General features: G+C 39.7%; 1 protein-coding gene across 3 annotated transcripts in view; it reads left to right on the top strand.

Annotated features, from left to right (window-relative positions):
* LOC132398473 (rho GTPase-activating protein 8-like) overlaps positions 1-9,166 on the top strand; it is a 97,655-nt gene extending 88,489 nt beyond the window's left edge. For all 3 annotated transcript variants that reach the window (XM_059977970.1, XM_059977971.1, XM_059977972.1), the window contains exons 12-13: positions 1,665-1,768; positions 7,128-9,166. In XM_059977970.1, coding sequence (XP_059833953.1) covers positions 1,665-1,768; positions 7,128-7,325 — 302 coding nt within the window. In that variant the 3' untranslated portion in view covers positions 7,326-9,166. The remainder of the gene's footprint in view (positions 1-1,664; positions 1,769-7,127) is intronic.
* Positions 9,167-18,247: the final 9,081 nt, after the last annotated feature.

Consider the following 18,247-nt stretch of genomic DNA (forward strand, 5'->3'; position numbering starts at 1 on the left):
TGTAAGCTAAGTGTAATTGAGCTTACTGACCATTCAGTAGAAGATACAATATCCACTGGTCGCAAGCTACTACAAATTTCGAGACAAAGCACAAATAAGTGACTTACCCCTTCACTTTTACCACTCCCCCACTCATGTGACTAGTTGCTTAATAAACATAAATGCATAACATGGAATACAGTGCAGATAGAACAGAAGCATGGAGCCTACAATGATACGAGTTCAGAATGGTAAAGTTGCTTTCTGTAATTTTAACCCATGATTCTTGTTAAGATCTCGTACCCCATTGGTTGCTCAGCACTGCCATCTCGGATAGGTACCCAAGTAAGGTATCTTGGATTTACTGTCGTCTTCAAGGAGTGGGAATAAGTAAGGTGAAGGAAAAATGCTTCAACAGACAAAATTAAGGGTTTAATATTTTAATTGATTTTGAATATTATAGAATGTTAGATATGATCTGCAGAAACTGAAAGAAGATGAAATGCAGAAGATCCATTTGCATCCTTTTCTCTATTCTGATTTTTTTTTATTATTATTAAGCTATCTACAGTATGTATATCTCCAGCAAAATTGCTCAATGACAAAACTGCAGGCCTAAGAGAATTTACAAAAAAAAGTCTTGTGGCAATTTATTTTTAAGCATTAAGTGCCCAGACATTTGTAAGATGATGTTCATTTGATCTTGAAGTACAAGATTAGCTTAATATTGAATAGCCTGTTATAAGATGAGATATAAACCTAGGACACTGTTTCAGTGCAGTATTAAATGAGTCTGAGGCTCAACAGAAAAGTGGCACCTCAAAGTGGGGCATTTTAATCTGTAATTTTCTTCATATTTTCCTCTCAGCTGGGGCTATTTCAAAGGAAAGTAAGGCAGTACTCTCTATTACTTTGACGTGTAATTGTCTTCAGTCCATAGAGGAAACAAAAAACGTCTGGTCTTTATCACTTTGCTGTCTGCAAGAGATTGATCCAAATAATTCCATTCCCATATTTCCTAGTTACACCATTGGCAGGAAGGTGTGGATTACTCTGAGGTCCTAAATGGAATTATATAAAGAAAGTGTCTTGCTATCGAGATGGTTCTGTAGGGTTCCTTTGCACCATTCCAAATCTAATACCATCCCGAAAGTAATCATGTTGTAAACGTGGTGAATGCACGATGAGAGGTTTGTACTGGTGAGAATAAAGTGATGTTACTTTTCAATAAAATCTTTGTTGCCCCCAGCACATCCTTAACATGTGTTTGTTGTAATGCAAACGGTGTATTTCAGTGTACGTTTCTATGTACATGTGATAAATCTGAATAACAAGTGCATTTGCCAAAAATATTTCTGAGAATATCTAGAGATGTTGAAGAAGACCTTTGGTGTGCAGAGAGATAAGAAATCAAAGACAGTATATCTGAGTGTGCCAGACGCTGCTTGCCAGATAGGGTGAGTGCTCCATGACGATGAAATCAACTTTCTAAAGATGCTGATATTTCTTTACTAAAAAGCTTTTAGACTCCGAACACAGATGGGGAGAAAACAGGTTATAAATATCCATTCTTTTCCTATCATTTTTGAAGTTTGTGAGAAAGAAATGGTTTGTCCTCTTAAACCACCTGACATAAAAGTAATCGATTTAAGTAAAATCTGATAGATATGTACTTTTCCTTCTAGCTGTTGAAAGTAGTCTACGTGTAACTCGCTGCAAACAAGTAATGCAGAAACTTCCAGAACATAACTACATTGTTGTGAAGTATTTGATGTGCTTTCTTAACATGGTGAGTATTGGAGAAGGATTTTGGTTATGCTTTGTATCATTTACAAAGTAGAGTATAATTGTAGTTCCATGTACATGTTTTGTAAATAGATAGATAGATACTTTATTCATCCCCAAGGGGAAATTCAACATTTTTCCAGTGTCTCATACACTTATTGTAGCACAAACTAATTACATACAGTATTTAACTCAATATAAATATGATATGCTTCTAAAATCACCCTCCCAAAAAGCATTAATAAATAGCTTTTTAAAAGTTCTTAAATAGTTTACTAAAGTGCATTGAGTGGTAACTTAAACTCAGTCCTAACCCCGGCACTTTAACATGTCTTGCCCCTGGTGGTTGAATTGTAGAGCCGAATGGCGTTGGGGAGTAATGATCTCTTCATCCTGTCTGAGGAGCATTGCATTGACAGCAACCTGCCGCTGAAGCTGCTTCTCTGTCTCTGGATGGTGCTGTGCAGAGGATGTTCAGAGTTTTCCATGATTGACCGTAGCCTACTCAGCACCCCCCCCCGCTCTGCCACCGATGTCATACTCTCCAGTTCTGTGCCCATGACAGAGCCCACCTTCCTTACCAGCTTATTAAGACGTGAGGCGTCCCTCTTCTTAATGCTGCCTCCCCAGCACGCCACCACAAAGAAGAGGGCGCTCTCCACAACTGTACTAGAATGTCTTAGAAGAAAATTACAGATGACTCTGTGGTTAAAAAGGTATATGGTGCACTGGCCGTCACCAACCGTGGGATTGAGTTTGAGCCAAGAGATAATGTTACAGCTATATAGGACTCTACTTGGAATACTGTATTCAGTTCTTGTCACCTCACTAGAGGAAGGATGTGGAGACCATAGAAAGGGTGCAGAGGAGATTTACAAGGATGTTGCTGGATTGGGGAGCATGCCTTATGAAAATAGGTTGAGTGAACTCGGCCTTTTCTCCTTGGAGTGGCAGAGAATGAGAGGTGACCTGATAGAGGTATATAAGATGATGAGAGGCATTGATCGTGTGGATAGTTAGAGGCTTTTTCCCAGGGCTGAAATGGCTAACAGGAGACAGCAGTTTTAAGGTGCTTGTAAGTAGGTACAGAGTAGATGTCAGGGGTAAGCTTTTTATGCAGAGTGGTGAGTGTGTGAAATGGGCTGCCGGCGATGGTGGTGGAGTCGGATAAGATAGGGTCTTTTTAAGAGACTCCTGGATAGGTACCTGGAGCTTAGAGGAATAGAGGGCTATGGGTAGGTAACCTTAGGTAATTTCTAAGTAAGTACATGTTCGGCACAACACTGTGGGCTGAAGGGCCTGTATTGTACTGTAGGTTTTCTGTGTTTCTATTAATTGTCTTTTATTAATTTGAGATTCCTGTCCTGGAGTAGCTTGCTTTTCCTTTTCACAGTTCCTGTGAAATTGGTGACTCTCTTATATAGAACACACAGCACAATGCAGGCCCTTTACCCCAAGATATTGTGCCAACATTTTAACCTATTCTAAGATCAATTTAAGCCTTCCCTCTTACATAGCCTGCCAATTTCCTTCCATCCGTGTGCCTATGTAAGAATTTTTTAAGTGTCCCTAATATATCTGCCTCTACCAACACCTCTGGCAGGGCACCATAATTTAAAAAAAATCTTATCTCTGACATCCTCCTCTGTACATTCCAACAAACATCTTAAAATTATGCCCCTCATATTAGCTATTTCTGCCCTGTGGAAAAAGTCTCTGACCGTTCACTCGATCTATGCCTCTTATTATCTTGTACTCTATCCAGTCACCTCTTCTGCTTCACTCCAAAGAGCAAAGCCCTAGCTCACTTGGCCTATTCCCATAAGGCATGCTCTCCAATTCAAGCAACACTGTGGTAAATACACTGCACCCTCTCCAAGGTGTTCACATCCTTCCTATAATGAGGCAACCAGAACTGAACACAATATTCTAAGTGTGGTCTGATCAATGTTTTATAGAGTTGTAACATTACCTTGTGGCTCTTGAGCTCAATCCCCGCTTAATGAAGGCCACCTACCCACTTTTCCACGTCATCATCCAAGTCCTTCATAAATATCTCAAAAAGGGGAGCCAGAACAGATCCCAGTGGAACACCAATGGTCACTGATCTCCAGGCAGACTACTCTCCATCTACAACCACCCTCTGCCTTCTGTGGTATATTCCATCCAGCTCCAGAGACTTGTCTATCCTAATATTTTTCAAAAGTTCCAGCACTTCCTCTTTCCTAAACTCACCATGTTCCAACATATCAGGCTATTTTATGCTCTCAAGGCTCCTCTCACTGGTGAAAATTGAAATAAAATATTCATCAAGGACCCTTCTCCAAATCCAGGAATATATTTCTTCTTTTATCCCTGATCAGTCCTGCCCTCGCTCTGGTTATCCTCCTATTCTTCATATATGTAGAACATCTTGTGGTTTCCCTTGAGCCTACCTGGCAAGGCCTTCTCATGCCCCTTTCTAACTCTCCTTAGTCCATTCTTAAGCTCATTCCTGGCTACCTGGTAATTCTCAAGAGCCTTCTTTGATCCTTGCTTCCTAAGCCTCAAGTATGCTAGAAGTCTGTTCCTGATCGCTTGTCAATCATGCTTTCTTCACCTTACCACCATCTCCCTCCCTCATTGGGACAAATCTATCCAGAACCCCAAGCAAGTACTCCATAAACAACTTCCACCTTTATGTTGTGCATTTCCCTGAGTTCGTCTTCTTGCAAGTTCCTGCCTAATAGCATCATAATTTACTCTTCATCAGACTGTGGCTTTACCCTGGTAGGTTATTACCACCCTCCTATCAGTATCCAAAGTGATATACTTGTTATTGAAGGAAACGACCACAGGGGTACTCTGTGCTGTCTGCCTATTCCCTTTCCTTCTCCTGCTTCCCACTACTTCCTCATTCTCCAGAATTATCCAGGTCCAGCTCCAGTTCCAGTTCCCAAACACAGTCTATAAGGAGCAGCTCTTGGATGCACTTCTTGCAGATGTAGCAATCGGGGATACTGGAAGTCTCCCCCATCTCTCACATCTTGCGTGAGGAGCACACCACTGACCTGAGATTTTGTTCTCACTATTCTAGTTAGGCACTAATCGATAAAGAAAAAAACCTGAGAAAAAACCTCAACCTAGCTTCTACCTCTGCTCTCTGAAGCCCTTTGAGCCAAAGCCTCAAGCTCCCACTCGTGGCCCACTCACACAATGGTCTATCTCTGTTGGTCCTTGCCCAAACAATTCTAAGCTCTGCAGAAAGCCCATACAATCCCTGCTTTTTAAAAAAAAATCTGGCATTAAACTTCATAAGAAATGGCTTCCATGATTTTCAATTTCCATCGGAAGTCCCGAAAGGCCCTGCTCACTTTTTAAACTTGGCACCAAACTCTTGACTCTTGGATATCAGTGATAACATTGATGGAATTTCAAATGCGCCTCTGCTCTGAGGATTATTGTATGTGTTCAATTCCAGCAGAGGTTACATGATAATTTCTAGAAGACCATGTTTCTGTTTGCATTCTTTCCTCACCACTATAATTTGCAGGTGTAAATTCAGCACAATTGGCTATCAAACTTAGAATCTTTTGGTTGGCTTTATTGTGAATTTTATTTGATATTAATTGAAGCTGAGAATGGCACTGAAATTTTTAGAAATATTGTCATTGATCAGATAGTATATAGGATTATGATGGACACAGAGGAAGTTTAGTGAATATGATAACTTGCATTAGTAATAAATGGACTATTAATTACTATTTTTTAACTTCTCCTCCTTCAACTAAGATGGGTTTATTATCTCTTCCAAGAAAATATTATCAAATAATCACTGTTTCAGCTATAAATCAATGAATGTTTATCTGTTTTCTCTTTTCGCATTATGATGGACAAGAAATGTATAGGTAATTTTAATAGCTTATTCAGTGGAATGAAGAATAATGAGAGCATTATATGGCTTTATTGAAGAAAGGTGAATGGATTCCAATCATGTACAAGATACTAATAGGCTGCATGACACAATGATGTACTGATGAGGCTTGGTTCCACAATTGCAATGGTGAACAGGAGCAGCTGATGTGAACAGTCAATGATGGAATTTCTCTTGTAGAATAATTGTATCCCTAATGTTAATATACGGTAGTTCACTGAGCTAAAATACTCACCGGAGAAGATGATTAATTCTGCATAAAAAACAGAAGGAATTAACACCCTTCACTTATCCAAGATTTATAACTGTGACAGTTTTGTTTAGGGTGATAACACAGGAATGTGTGGAGGTGGACGGGCACTTGGTAGATGTAAAACAGACACATTTGTTTCTCCCTATATGTCCTCTCTCCCCCATTGCCTAGCATAAGCAGGCAATGTTCTGGGCCATAGTACTTCAAGCAATATCCTAGGCCAACCATCTTCAGCAGCTTCATTGATCACTTTAATCTCTCTCCTTCCACCATAACTTATGAATTTTGGACTTTAGTTAATGACTTCACAAGTTTTCAATCTGTTCACAGCTCCTTTGACAAATAAGCTGTCCATGTCTACAAGCAATAAGATCTACACAACATACTAGCATAGTCTAAATAGTGTTGGAGGTGCAGGCTTGCAAATCTTGGGGTCAGGTGGACTTTATCGTTGGGCGTTTTAAGAAAAAATTGCACAGTGTCCCTTTAAACAGCAAAATACATTTTGAGGAAGTGTGCTATGGAGAAGATGGAACATCTGGCTGTACTGCACTTGGATTTCTTGAAGGCATTTACTCAAGAGCTGCACCAGAAGTTATAATGGAAAATAAAAGCTCAATGCAGAAAGTGTTGGCATGAATAAATAATTGGTTGACTAACAGGAAACAAATCGGACTTAAATGAGTCCCTTTCTGTTTGGCCAGATGTACTGAGTGAACTAATGGTGGGGCCTTGCACAAATCACTGGAAAATCATGCTTACTGAAAGTAATCACAGAGAAGTCTCAATATGATTAAATAACTTGATTTCTTTGATGCTTTATTTGTAAAAAGAGTATATGTAATTTTATTTATTGAACTCATTCACTTAAAGTTTTGAGCATTTAAGGTACAGCCATAATTGTGTGCTTAACAGGAGTAAGTATTTAGGACAGTTCAGATCACTGAACAAAAATTGAAGTTTATATTTGGGAATTTCATTTTTTAAAAAGGTGCTGAATTCCACTCTCAGGATAAGCAATGGGTTGTGTCCCATACTGGATTGGCATCTGAACAATGTTAATATCCTTGATCTATATTCTACTTCAGTGTAATGACCAGATTAAATTGGAGATGGAAACTTATAACTTGCTAGATAGTCAAGCCTTTTAAATTGATTGATGACCTAACATGCTTTACATATTGTGTTTTATATTAGGTATCCCAGGAAAGCATTTTTAATAAAATGAACCCCTCAAACCTGGCATGTGTCTTTGGAGTGAATCTTATTTGGCCGCCAAAGGGACCTGCAACATTGAATGCCCTTCCCCCAATAAACATGTTTACCGAGTTACTTATTGAGTACTATGGTCAAGTTTTCAGCTCCAGGATTTTGCCCAATGAAGTGTTGCCATAAATGCACTTCAAAAACTACAATTAGCCTTAGTAAGTGAACTGATGTAAGTAGAGTTACAAAGTACTGTTAGAAAACTAAATTCACAGGCAGTTTTATACTACTTTTGTCAATACACTGGTGACTGGATATCCCTCGGTGCCTGACCTTCATTCACCACTTGCTGATAACAGGGATGCAGAAAAGAACAGATGATGAGAAAATGGTTCATTTTAATCCTAATTCCTCCTCAAACTTCACATCTATAAAATAAGGAATCTAATGCAGAAAGACATGATTTTACGATGGAAAGATCAGCTTATATGCCAAGTTTTGCTTTTAATGGTGTAATACAAGAGGTATAAACTGAAGATCGGACTGGTGGTGTTCTTCCGGCGCTATTAGTACATGTGGTGTAAACAATGAAAAGTAAGAAAGTGAATATTTAGAACATGATACTAAAATGGAAAACCTACAAAGCCGATATAATTGGTCTATGGTGCACAAGGTATTTTCGGAAAATGGCTTCTGGAATCGTATCAGGATTGATGGCAGTTGTCTGTTTATTGTTGTACATTGGTGCTATATGATGTCATAGTTATTTGAGCATAATATTTTTTTTAGCTACTGAGAAGGGGCAAGACGACCATAATTAAGAAGTCCCAAGTGCAAGTCACTTGTTACTAGGGCATCTAATTGAAATATTTTGTATTTTGGATGAACAAGTGGTAATACTTATTGTGACTTCAGTAAAAATTCCTCCACTTTCATTGAATAATTTAAAGCAAAGAAAGTTTTCTCCTCCATTGTTTTATGCTATATTTTGCACTTTTAGTCTGTTTAGGACCTCCCTAGCCAACAGTACTAAAAGATTTAATTTTGCCATTCTGGAATCATTGGTATTGAGGTTGAGATTAGCCAGTTTTCTTTACTTTGGATTATCACAGATGTAAGAGAGGAAAACATTTAATTCAATAATATTGGGTGCAGTTCAATGCTAAGTTGGTGATTGAGGGAAACCAGCCAACTTGAATTGTAAATTTGTGATTTGAAAGGAATTTGTATTTTTTTGTCCATTTTTAAATAAAATTCAGCATATGCTGGTTTAAAATATAGCATGACTGATTTTCTGAATTTCAACAAACAAGTCATTTTATTCAAGGAAACATATCAATGTTATTGATTGCTTTTCTGCTTGGGACATGCTGAGTTCATTTTTTTGCTACTGCTACAAACAGTAGCAATTTAAAACCTATGTTATTTGGCATTATTGTGTAAACTACAATTTGTACCATCCAAGACAAAAAAATGATCTAGCCAGGATACTGTCAAGGAAAGTCTTCATAAGTCTTTTTCCCAGAATAGATAATGTTAGATTGCAGTGACAAAAATAACTCAGACTAGTAGTTTAGTTCAATATAGACATGATCCTCATGACATTATTTCCCTGTTGACCTTAACAAGCACATGGATCATATTTAGAAAGAAATAAATGCTGTATAAGCTAATATCAAGATACCCGAGACTTCTCAATGGAAAAGAAACATGTCAGATCCTAACAGGAATTTAGAATTTCTCTATTTATATTAAGATGTTTAATTATTGCTCAGCGAAGATATTCTGTAGTTTATTAACAGTTTTAAAGTTTAATGTTTATGAGCATTTCATTTTTTTGTATTCAATGAGGCTCTGTTATAAAGTTCACTCTGCCTGACTGGGTCTCTGCTATTGTTCTGATGTTTTCTGTATAATCAATAAACTGATTTGCAATTTAAATTTTTACATTACAAAAAGTGATTATTTTTCTTTAACAAGGAATTATGGAAATGTATTAAATTATGAAATAAAGTTCTTTTCAAATCTGGGCAGAAGTACATTGCTGAATATGGAGAAGAAGAGGACATTATTTCTAAGTATAAGGAACTGCTATTCATTTAGCCACCAGATCTCATCTTTCTCTGTGCTATCTCATGACAGAAGCTGTTGTAAATATTGCTTATCCTTGAACTCCTTCCCATTTATCTGTGGGCCTCAATCAAAATGCCTGGAATTCTTAGGATTAAAACCTTTCATTTGCTGAGGTTAGGGTTTCAGCAGTCTCCTCTCCACTTTCTCAGTATCTTAGGATTGATCCCATCAGGCTCTGAGGATTTATTCATCTTAATTTTTTTTAAAGTGTTCCTCCCTAATATTGATATACCCTAGAGCAGGGATGGCAAAGATGGTACTTGCAAAGATTTTGTTGGCAGATCCCTCAATTCTTTAAACTCCAGGCATAATTAAAAGATAATACAATGATTATCTTTACTGCCCAATGAAGCAGCAGATGGTTGAATCCAGACAATGAGACTCAAACTCTGGAATTTCATAGAAGCATAGAAAACCTACACCACAATACAGGCCCTTCGGTCCACAAAGCTGTGCCAAACATGTCCTTACCTGAGAAATTACCTAGGGCTGTAACCTCTGACAGCCCTCCACACTCCACAACACCTCCAACCTTTGTGTCATCAGCAAATTTACTAACCCATCCCTCCACTCTTTCATCCAGATCATTTATAAAAATCATGAGGAGTAAGGGTCCCAGAACAGATCCCTGAGGCACACCATTGCTGACTGACCTTCATGCAGAATATGACCTGTTTACAACCATTCTTTGCCTTCTGTGGGCAAGCCAGTTCTGGATCCACAAAACAATGTCCCCTTGGATTCCATAACTCCTTACTTTATTTTTTATTGAAGTTTATCATCAAATATTTCCATATGATGCATTTCAGATACTGTACATATATATCATATATTTGTCACAAATCTCCACTTCATAATTATCTGAGGTATACACTTATAGAAAGGAGAGGAGAGGGACTCCTTACTTTCTCAATAAGACTTGCACAGGGTACCTTGTCAAATGCCTTGCTGAAATCCATATACACTATGGATTTACCCTCATCAATGTGTTAAATCACATCCTCAAAAAATTCAATCAGGCTCGTAAGGCATAACCTGCCTTTCACAAAGCTGTGCTGACTATTCCTAATCATATTATGCCTCCAAATGTTCATAAATCCTGCCTCTCAGGATCTCCATCAACTTACCAACCACTGAAGTAAGACTCACTGGTCTTTACTATCTCTACTCCCTTTCTTGAATAATGGAACAACATCTGCAACCTTCCAATCCCCTGGTTCCTCTCCCGTCCCCATTGATGATGCAAAGCTCATCACCAGATGCTCAGAAATCTCCTCCCTCACCTCCAACAGTGGCCTGGGGTACATCTCATCCGGTCCCAGTGACTTACCAATTTGATGCTTTCCAAAAGCTCCTGCACATCCTCTTTCTTAATATCCTCTTAACATTCCTGAAACTTTTTTTCTAAAAAATCTTGCAATGGCATTATTAACAGTATTTTCATTGACATAATCATGTGAGTTATTTTCAGTGGTGAACTTGGTCAAGTCCAAGTATAGTAGACTTACGGATAAAGATAGTACTTTGTGCAAAGCTCTCAAAAAAAAACCCATGGAGGTGTAGTGGTTAGCATAATAGCATTACGGAGTTGGCGACCTGGGTTAAATCCCCCTTGTTGTTTGTAAGGAGTTTGTATGTCCTCCCCATCACCATATGGGTTTCCTCCTACAGTCCAAAGATGTACTAGTTGGTAGGTTAATTGGGGTTTGCTGGCCAGTGAGACTTGTTGGGCTGGAAGGGCCTATTTCATACTCTATTGCTAAATAAATAAACCAAATGCAAAACAACATCACAGAAACAGGCCCTTTGACCCATCTAGTCTGTGCAGAACTATTATTTCACTTAGTCCCATCCATCGGGCACACTGGCCATAGCCCTCCATATCCCTCCCATCTGAGTACTTATCCAAATTTCTCTTGAATGTAGGTTCAGTTTCAACAGTTGAAACTGGCAGCTCATTCCACACTCACAACACCCTCTGCATAAATAATTTCCCTTCATGTTCCCCTTAAATGTTTCACCCTTAATCCATGACCTCTAGTTCTAGACTCACCCAATCTTGGGTAAATGTAAGCAAGCTCTTTCCATAAAAACACAGAAAACCTACAGCACAATACAGACCCTTCAGCCCACAATGTTGTGCCGAACATGTACCTATTTTAGAAATTACCTAGCGTTACCCATAGCCCTCTATTTTTCTGAGCTCTATGTACCTGTCCAGGAGTCTCTTAAGAGACCCTATCATATCCGACTCCACCACCATTGTCAGCAGCCCATTCCATGCACTCACTACTCTCTGCATAAAAACAGCCTTGACATCTCTGTACCTACTTCCAAGCACCTTAAAACTATGCCCTCTTGTGTTAGTCATTTCAGCCCTGGGAAAAAAGCCTCTCACTATCCACACAATGAATGCCTCTCGCATTTTAAACACCTCTATCAGGTCATCTCTCCAAGGAAAAAAGGCTGAGTTCACGCAAACTATTCTCATAAGGAATGCTCCCCAATCCAGGCAACATCCCTGTAAATTTCCTCAGCATCCTTTCTATGGTTTCCACATCCTTCCTGTAGTGAGGTGAGCACAGTACCCCAAATGGGATCTGACTGGGGTCCTACATAGCTGCAGCATTACCTCTCGGAATTATCCCACAGTTGATGAAGGCCGATACACTGTATGCCTTCTTAACCAGAGTCAACCTGCACAGCAGCTTTGAGTGTCCTATGGACTCAGACCCCAAAATCCCTCTGATCCTCCACACAGCCAAGTATCTTACCATTAATACTATATTCTGCCATCATATTCGACCTATCAAAATGAATCGCTTCACACTTATCTGAGTTAAACTCCATCTGCCACTTCTCAGCCAGTTTTGTATCCTAACAATGTCCTGCTGTAACCTCTGACAGTACAATTATCCACAACACCCCCAAAATTTGTGCCATCAGCAAATCATCCTTCCACTTCCTCATCCGGGTCATTTACAAAAATCATGAGCAGAAGGGGTCCCAGAACAGATCCCTGAGGCACACCACTGGTCACCGAACTCCGTGCAGAAAATGACCCATCTACCGATTCTTTGCCTTTTGTAGGCAAGCCAATTCTGGATCCACAAACCAAGGTCCCCACGGATCTCATGCCTCCTTACTTTCTCAATAAGCCTTGCATGGGGTACCTTATCGAATGCCTTGCTGTAACCGCTGACAGCCCTCCACACTATCCACAACACATCCAACCATTCTGTCATCAGCAAACTTACCAACCCATCCCTCCACTTCCTCATCCAGGTCATTTATAAAAATCACAAAGAGTAAGGGTCCCCAGAACAGATCCCTGAGGCACCCCACTGGTGACAGACCTCCATGCAAAATATGACCCCTCGACAACTATGCTTTGCCTTCTGTGGGCAAGCCAGTTCTGGATCTACAAAGCAATGTCCCCTTGGATCCCATGCCTCCTTACTTTCTCAATAAGCCTTGCATGGGATGCTTATCAAATGCCTTGCTGAAATCCATATACACTACATCTACTGCTCTTCCTTTCTTTCTTTTTAAATCTATTTATTAATTTTAAACAAACATAAATGAAACATGAATACAGAGAGCTTGAGAGTATATAATTAATAGGTTAAGGTATAAATACAAATAGATGATAATCCATATATAATAACCTCCCAAACTCATAGTAATTACGAAAAATTGAGTAAATAAGAACCCCCCCCCCAAAAAAAAGACCTAACCAACATGGGCCATTGCATTATGTCAAATATACACAGTAGCGTCAATAACTCCGCACCTCCATCCAAATAATTAAGGATAATAAAAGAAAGATTTAGGAAAAGTCAGTTTAGCTCATGTGAAAATGTTGAATAAATGGTCTGTCTCCAAGTTTCTTCAAATCTACTGCTGTTCCTTCAACAATATGTTTAGTCATGTCCTCAAAAAATTCAATCAGGCTCGTAAGGCACAACCTGCCCTTGACAAAGCCATGCTGACTATTCCTCATCATATTGTACCTCTCCAGATGTTCATAAATCGTATCTCTCGGGCTCTCTTCCATCAACTTACCAACCACTGAAGTGAGACTCACTGGTCTATAATCTCCTGGGCTATCTGTACTCCCTTTCATGAATAAGAGAACAACATTTGCAATCCTCTGGAACCTCTCTCGTCCCCATTGATGATGTAAAGATTATTGCCAGAGGCTCAACAGTCTCCTCCCTCACCTCCCACAGTAGCCTGGGGTGCATCTCGTCTGGTCCCAGAGACTTATCCAACTTGATGCTTTTCAAAAGCTCCAGTAAATCCCCTTTCTTAATGTTTATATACTCAATTTTCAGTCCGCTGCAAGTCATCCCTACAAATACCAAGATCCTTTTCTGCAGTGAATACGGAAGCAAAGTAGTCATTAAGTATCTCTGCTATCTCCTCTGGTTCCACACACACTTTCCCACTGTCACACTTGATTGGTCCTATTCTCTCACGTCTTATCCTCTTGCTCATCACATACTTGTAGAATGACTTGGGGTTTTCCTTAATTCTGCCTGTTTCTCATGGCCCTTTCTGGCTCTCCTAATTTCATTCTTAAGCTCCTTCCTGCTAGCTTTATAATCTTCTAGATCTCTATCACTACCTAGTTTTTTGAACCTTTTCTTTTTGACTGGATTTTCAACAGCCTTTGTACATCTTGGTTCCTGTACCTTACCATCCTTTCCCTGTCTTACTGGAGGATACCTATGCAGGACGCCACGCAAATATCCTCTGAAAATTTGCCATTTCTCTGTGAACATCTGTTCCCAATTTATGCTTCCAAGTTCCTGCCTGATAGCTTCATATTTCTCCTTACTCCAATTAAACACTTTCCTAACTTGTCTGTTCCTATCCCTCTCCAATGCTATGGTAAAGGAAATAGAATTGTGATCACTATCTCCAAAATGCTGTCCCACTGAGAGACCTGACACCTGAACAGATGAAGTACAGCCTCTCCTTTTGTAGGCTTATCTACTTACTGTGTCAGGAAACCTTACTGAACACACCTAACAAACTCCATCCCATCTAAACCCCTCACTCTAGGAAGACGTCAATCAATATTTGGGAAATTAAAATCTCCCACCACAACAACCCTGTTATTATTAATCCTTTCCAGAATCCATCTCCCTGTCTGCTCCTCAATATCCCTGTTACTATTGGGTGGTCTATAAAAAACACCCAGTAGATTTATTGATCCCTTCCTGTTCCTAACTTTCACCCACACAGATTCCATAGATAACCCCTCTATGACTTCCTCCTTTTCTGCAGCCGTGACACTATCTCTGATCAGCAGTGCCACTCCCCCCCCCACCTCTTTTTGCCTCCCTCCCCGTACTTTCTGAAACATCTAAAGCCCAGCACAGAAACCATTCCTGCCCCTGAGCCATCCAAGTATCTGTAATGGTCACAGCATCATAGCTCTAAGTACTGATCCACACTCTAAGGTCATCTGCTTTGTTCATGATGCTTCTTGCATTAAAATAGACACATCTCAAACTGTCAGTCTGAGCGTACTCCTCTATCACCTGCCTATCCTCTCTCACAGTTTCCAAGCTTTCTCTATTTGTGAGCCAACAGCTCCTTCCTCTGTCTCTTCAGTTCAGTACCCCCCCCCCCCAGCAATTCTAGTTTAAACTCTCCCCTATAGCCTTAGCAAACCTCCTCCACCTCACTGTCTTCCTATATTCACTATCGCATGGCACAGGCAGTAATCCCAAGATTACTACCTGTGAGGTCCTGCTTCTCAACTTACTTCCTAACTCCCTGTAGTCTGTTTTCAGGACCTCCTCCCTTTTCCTACCTATGTAGTTTGTATCAATATGTACCACGACCTCTGGCTGTTCACCTTCCCACTTCAAGATATCGTGGATGCTATCAGAAACATCTCAGACCTTGGCGGCAACCCATCCAAATTTCTTTCCTGTATCCACAGAATTGCCTGTCTGATCCCCTAACTACAGAGTCCCCTAATATTGCTGCCTTCTTCCTTTCCCTACCCTTCTGAGCCACAGGGCCAGACTGTGCCAGAGCCATGGCCACTGTTGCTTCCCCCAGGTAGGCCTTCACCTCCCCCCCCCAACAGTACTTATTGTTAAGGGAGCAGTTACAGGGGTAACTCTCTAGTATCCTCTCCTGACTGTTACCCACTTATCTGTTCGTCAACACCCCGGTGTGAGTACTTGCCTTTAGCTCCTCTCTATCACCTCCTCACTTCCCCGGACCAGACGAAGGTCATTGAGCTGCAGCTCAAAGCACCTGGCACAGATGTAGCCTTCCAGGAGGCTAGGGGTCTCCCAGACTTCCCACATCTGACACCCAGTACAGCACACAGGCCTCACAGACATATTTCCTGTTTCTATTCTTCACAGTTAACCTACCTTGCTTTGACCCGTTATTGCCAAAGTCCAGTTGAGCCAAAACCCTCCTACTCCGTCTACCTCTACTCTGTCACCCGCTCTATAAAGCTGTCTTCTTTTTAAACTCTTCCTGCCGGTCTAACTTGTTGACATCCACGCACCTGCACAGTCATTCCTTTAATACCCTCAGTATACCCCTATACCACTCATCATTTTGCATAACTCTGTCATAACTCCTCTCATTCTCCTATGTTCTAGGGAATAAAGTCCTAACCTATTCAACCTCTCCCTATAATTTGGGTCCTCAAGTCCTAGCAAGCAGAATATAAAATGATTATCATTGAGACTTCTGTTGCTGCAGTAACAATGAGAATAAGATGTTTATTTTCCTTTCCTTGATCTTTTAAGTACACACCAAATCTTGCAATTTCATGTTCATGTTCTTTGTTGCATGAGGCACAATAACAATGCTAATTAGAAATGTTACTTTTCAGCTTTCTGAAAGATTAATAACTTTTGAACAGGTTTTGTAAAATGTTTCATTTACTTGTATTGTTTTCCTATTAATAAATGTAAGTAAATAATAGAACTCATCCCTTTTCCCTTAAGTCCATAATTGATGTTACTAATTCATTAATCAATGACAATCTCTGCTCAAAATTTCATGCTGCATGGGAATATTTTTTAAAGGTTATTGCCAATTTGGGCACACTCTCAAGAAGCAGATTTGCCCTACAACATCAATGGTCACCTCCGTGATCTCATGTTTACCTTGAATATTAATATGAAGAATTAAGGACCTTGCCCATTTTCTCTGGCTCCAGGCATAAATTTCCTTTCCTTATCTATCCCCTTGCTTTGCATATACATTTAAAATGTCTTGGGATTCTCCTTAATCCCATTTACCAAGTCTATTTAATGGGCCTTGTAATCCTCACTAATTCCTCATTTAAGATTCCTGCTTTCCTCGTATTTCTCAAATCTTGGCTATATTCAGCTTATTCAGTTTCCTTTTTCCTTGTGACTAAATGTACGAAACTGCTTGGCGATCAGGATTCCCAAACCTTAGCTTTACTCATCTTTAATTTTTGCAGGAATATGCTAGTCATAAACTTCAGTCATTTGGCTGAAGGATTCTGTATCATATGTGAATTTACTTCTAAGTAGCTGCTCCCTACACCAATTTAGCACCTGACAACCAGTCTGAACCTTATCCATACATATCTAAAACTGATGGAAATATGATCACTATTCTCAAAATACTCAGTGACTTAAACATTTTAGAATGTGAAAATACATTTTATTACTATGCCAGCTACCTCATTTGACCCAACTTACCCTTGGCCACTCTATGATCATGCAATTGTATTGGAAGTAAACCATTGGCTAGCAAAATCCAGCTCCTCCAAGTATGCTGAAACATAAAAAAGATAGCAAAATAACTGCAGAGGGCTGCTGCCAATCCAGAATTCAAAATATGTGGTCTAATACTTATAACCAATACACATGATCAAATGCCACTTGTTTTGCAATAGTGCAATTAGCATTCACTATTTTGCAGACATGGGTAATGAACTCTTAGAATCATCCCTGAGCTACAAGTCTGCTTGCTACTCCATCCAACATTAGGAGAAGAGTACTGTTCAACTAGCATTAGGATTTTAAAAGAGTAGTCCTCATCAAATCTGGATTTGATATCAGCAGATGTTGACTTTCACTGAACAATTGCTTAAATCTCTAAGTGTTTGTGCATTTACTTCCACAGTTGTTCCACAGAAAACTAGCCTAGTAGTCCAGTCATCATTAGAGTCCACAAGGAGTTTCTTTGCAAAAGTTAAATCATAACTTACAATGCACAACCCCATGCAGTAGGAATAATTTTAAACCTCATGTTTCATCAAGGAGTAAACCCTTGATTCAATGGTAGCAATTATGTCTCTCAGTCAAAAAGTGCAAGTTTGATTCACATTGCAGAAGTCCCATTAAGCAAAGATGGTATATTTGGTTCTGGTTGGGTGTAGAGCAGCCAATTAGGTATGACAAAACTTTCCATGCACTTGCTTAACCAAGCAACTGGTACAATATGGTAACAATTATAAGAGCATCCAACCTGCAAACAATTTCTGTTTCACAAGTCTCTCAGGAAAGAACATAAATATCATTAAGATATAAACTTAATTTACACACGATGGCACACTAGCATTACAGGTAGCCTAGCAATCTCAAAGCTCCAGCTACTGTGTTTAATTGTGACCTTCTACTACTGACTGAGTGGAAATTGTATATTCTCCGTGATTAGTTTCCTCCCACATCCCACAACCGTGCTGGTTGTCAGGTTACAAACAAGCAAAAATCTGCAGATACTGGAAATCCAAGCTACACACACAAAATGCTGGAGGAACTCAGCAAGCCAGGCAGCATCTATGGAAAAAAGTAGACAGCTGACATTTTGGGCCAAGACCCTTCATCAGAAATATTATGTGTCCTGACGAAGGGTCTTGGCCCATAACATCAACTCTTTTCCAAAGATGCTGCCTGGCCTGCTGAGTTCTTCCAGCATTTTGGGTTAATTGGCTACTCTCTGGGAGGGTGGGG

Source organism: Hypanus sabinus, chromosome 8 (genome assembly GCF_030144855.1).
Source record: "Hypanus sabinus isolate sHypSab1 chromosome 8, sHypSab1.hap1, whole genome shotgun sequence".
In the NCBI taxonomy this organism is placed as follows: Eukaryota; Metazoa; Chordata; class Chondrichthyes; order Myliobatiformes; family Dasyatidae; genus Hypanus; species Hypanus sabinus.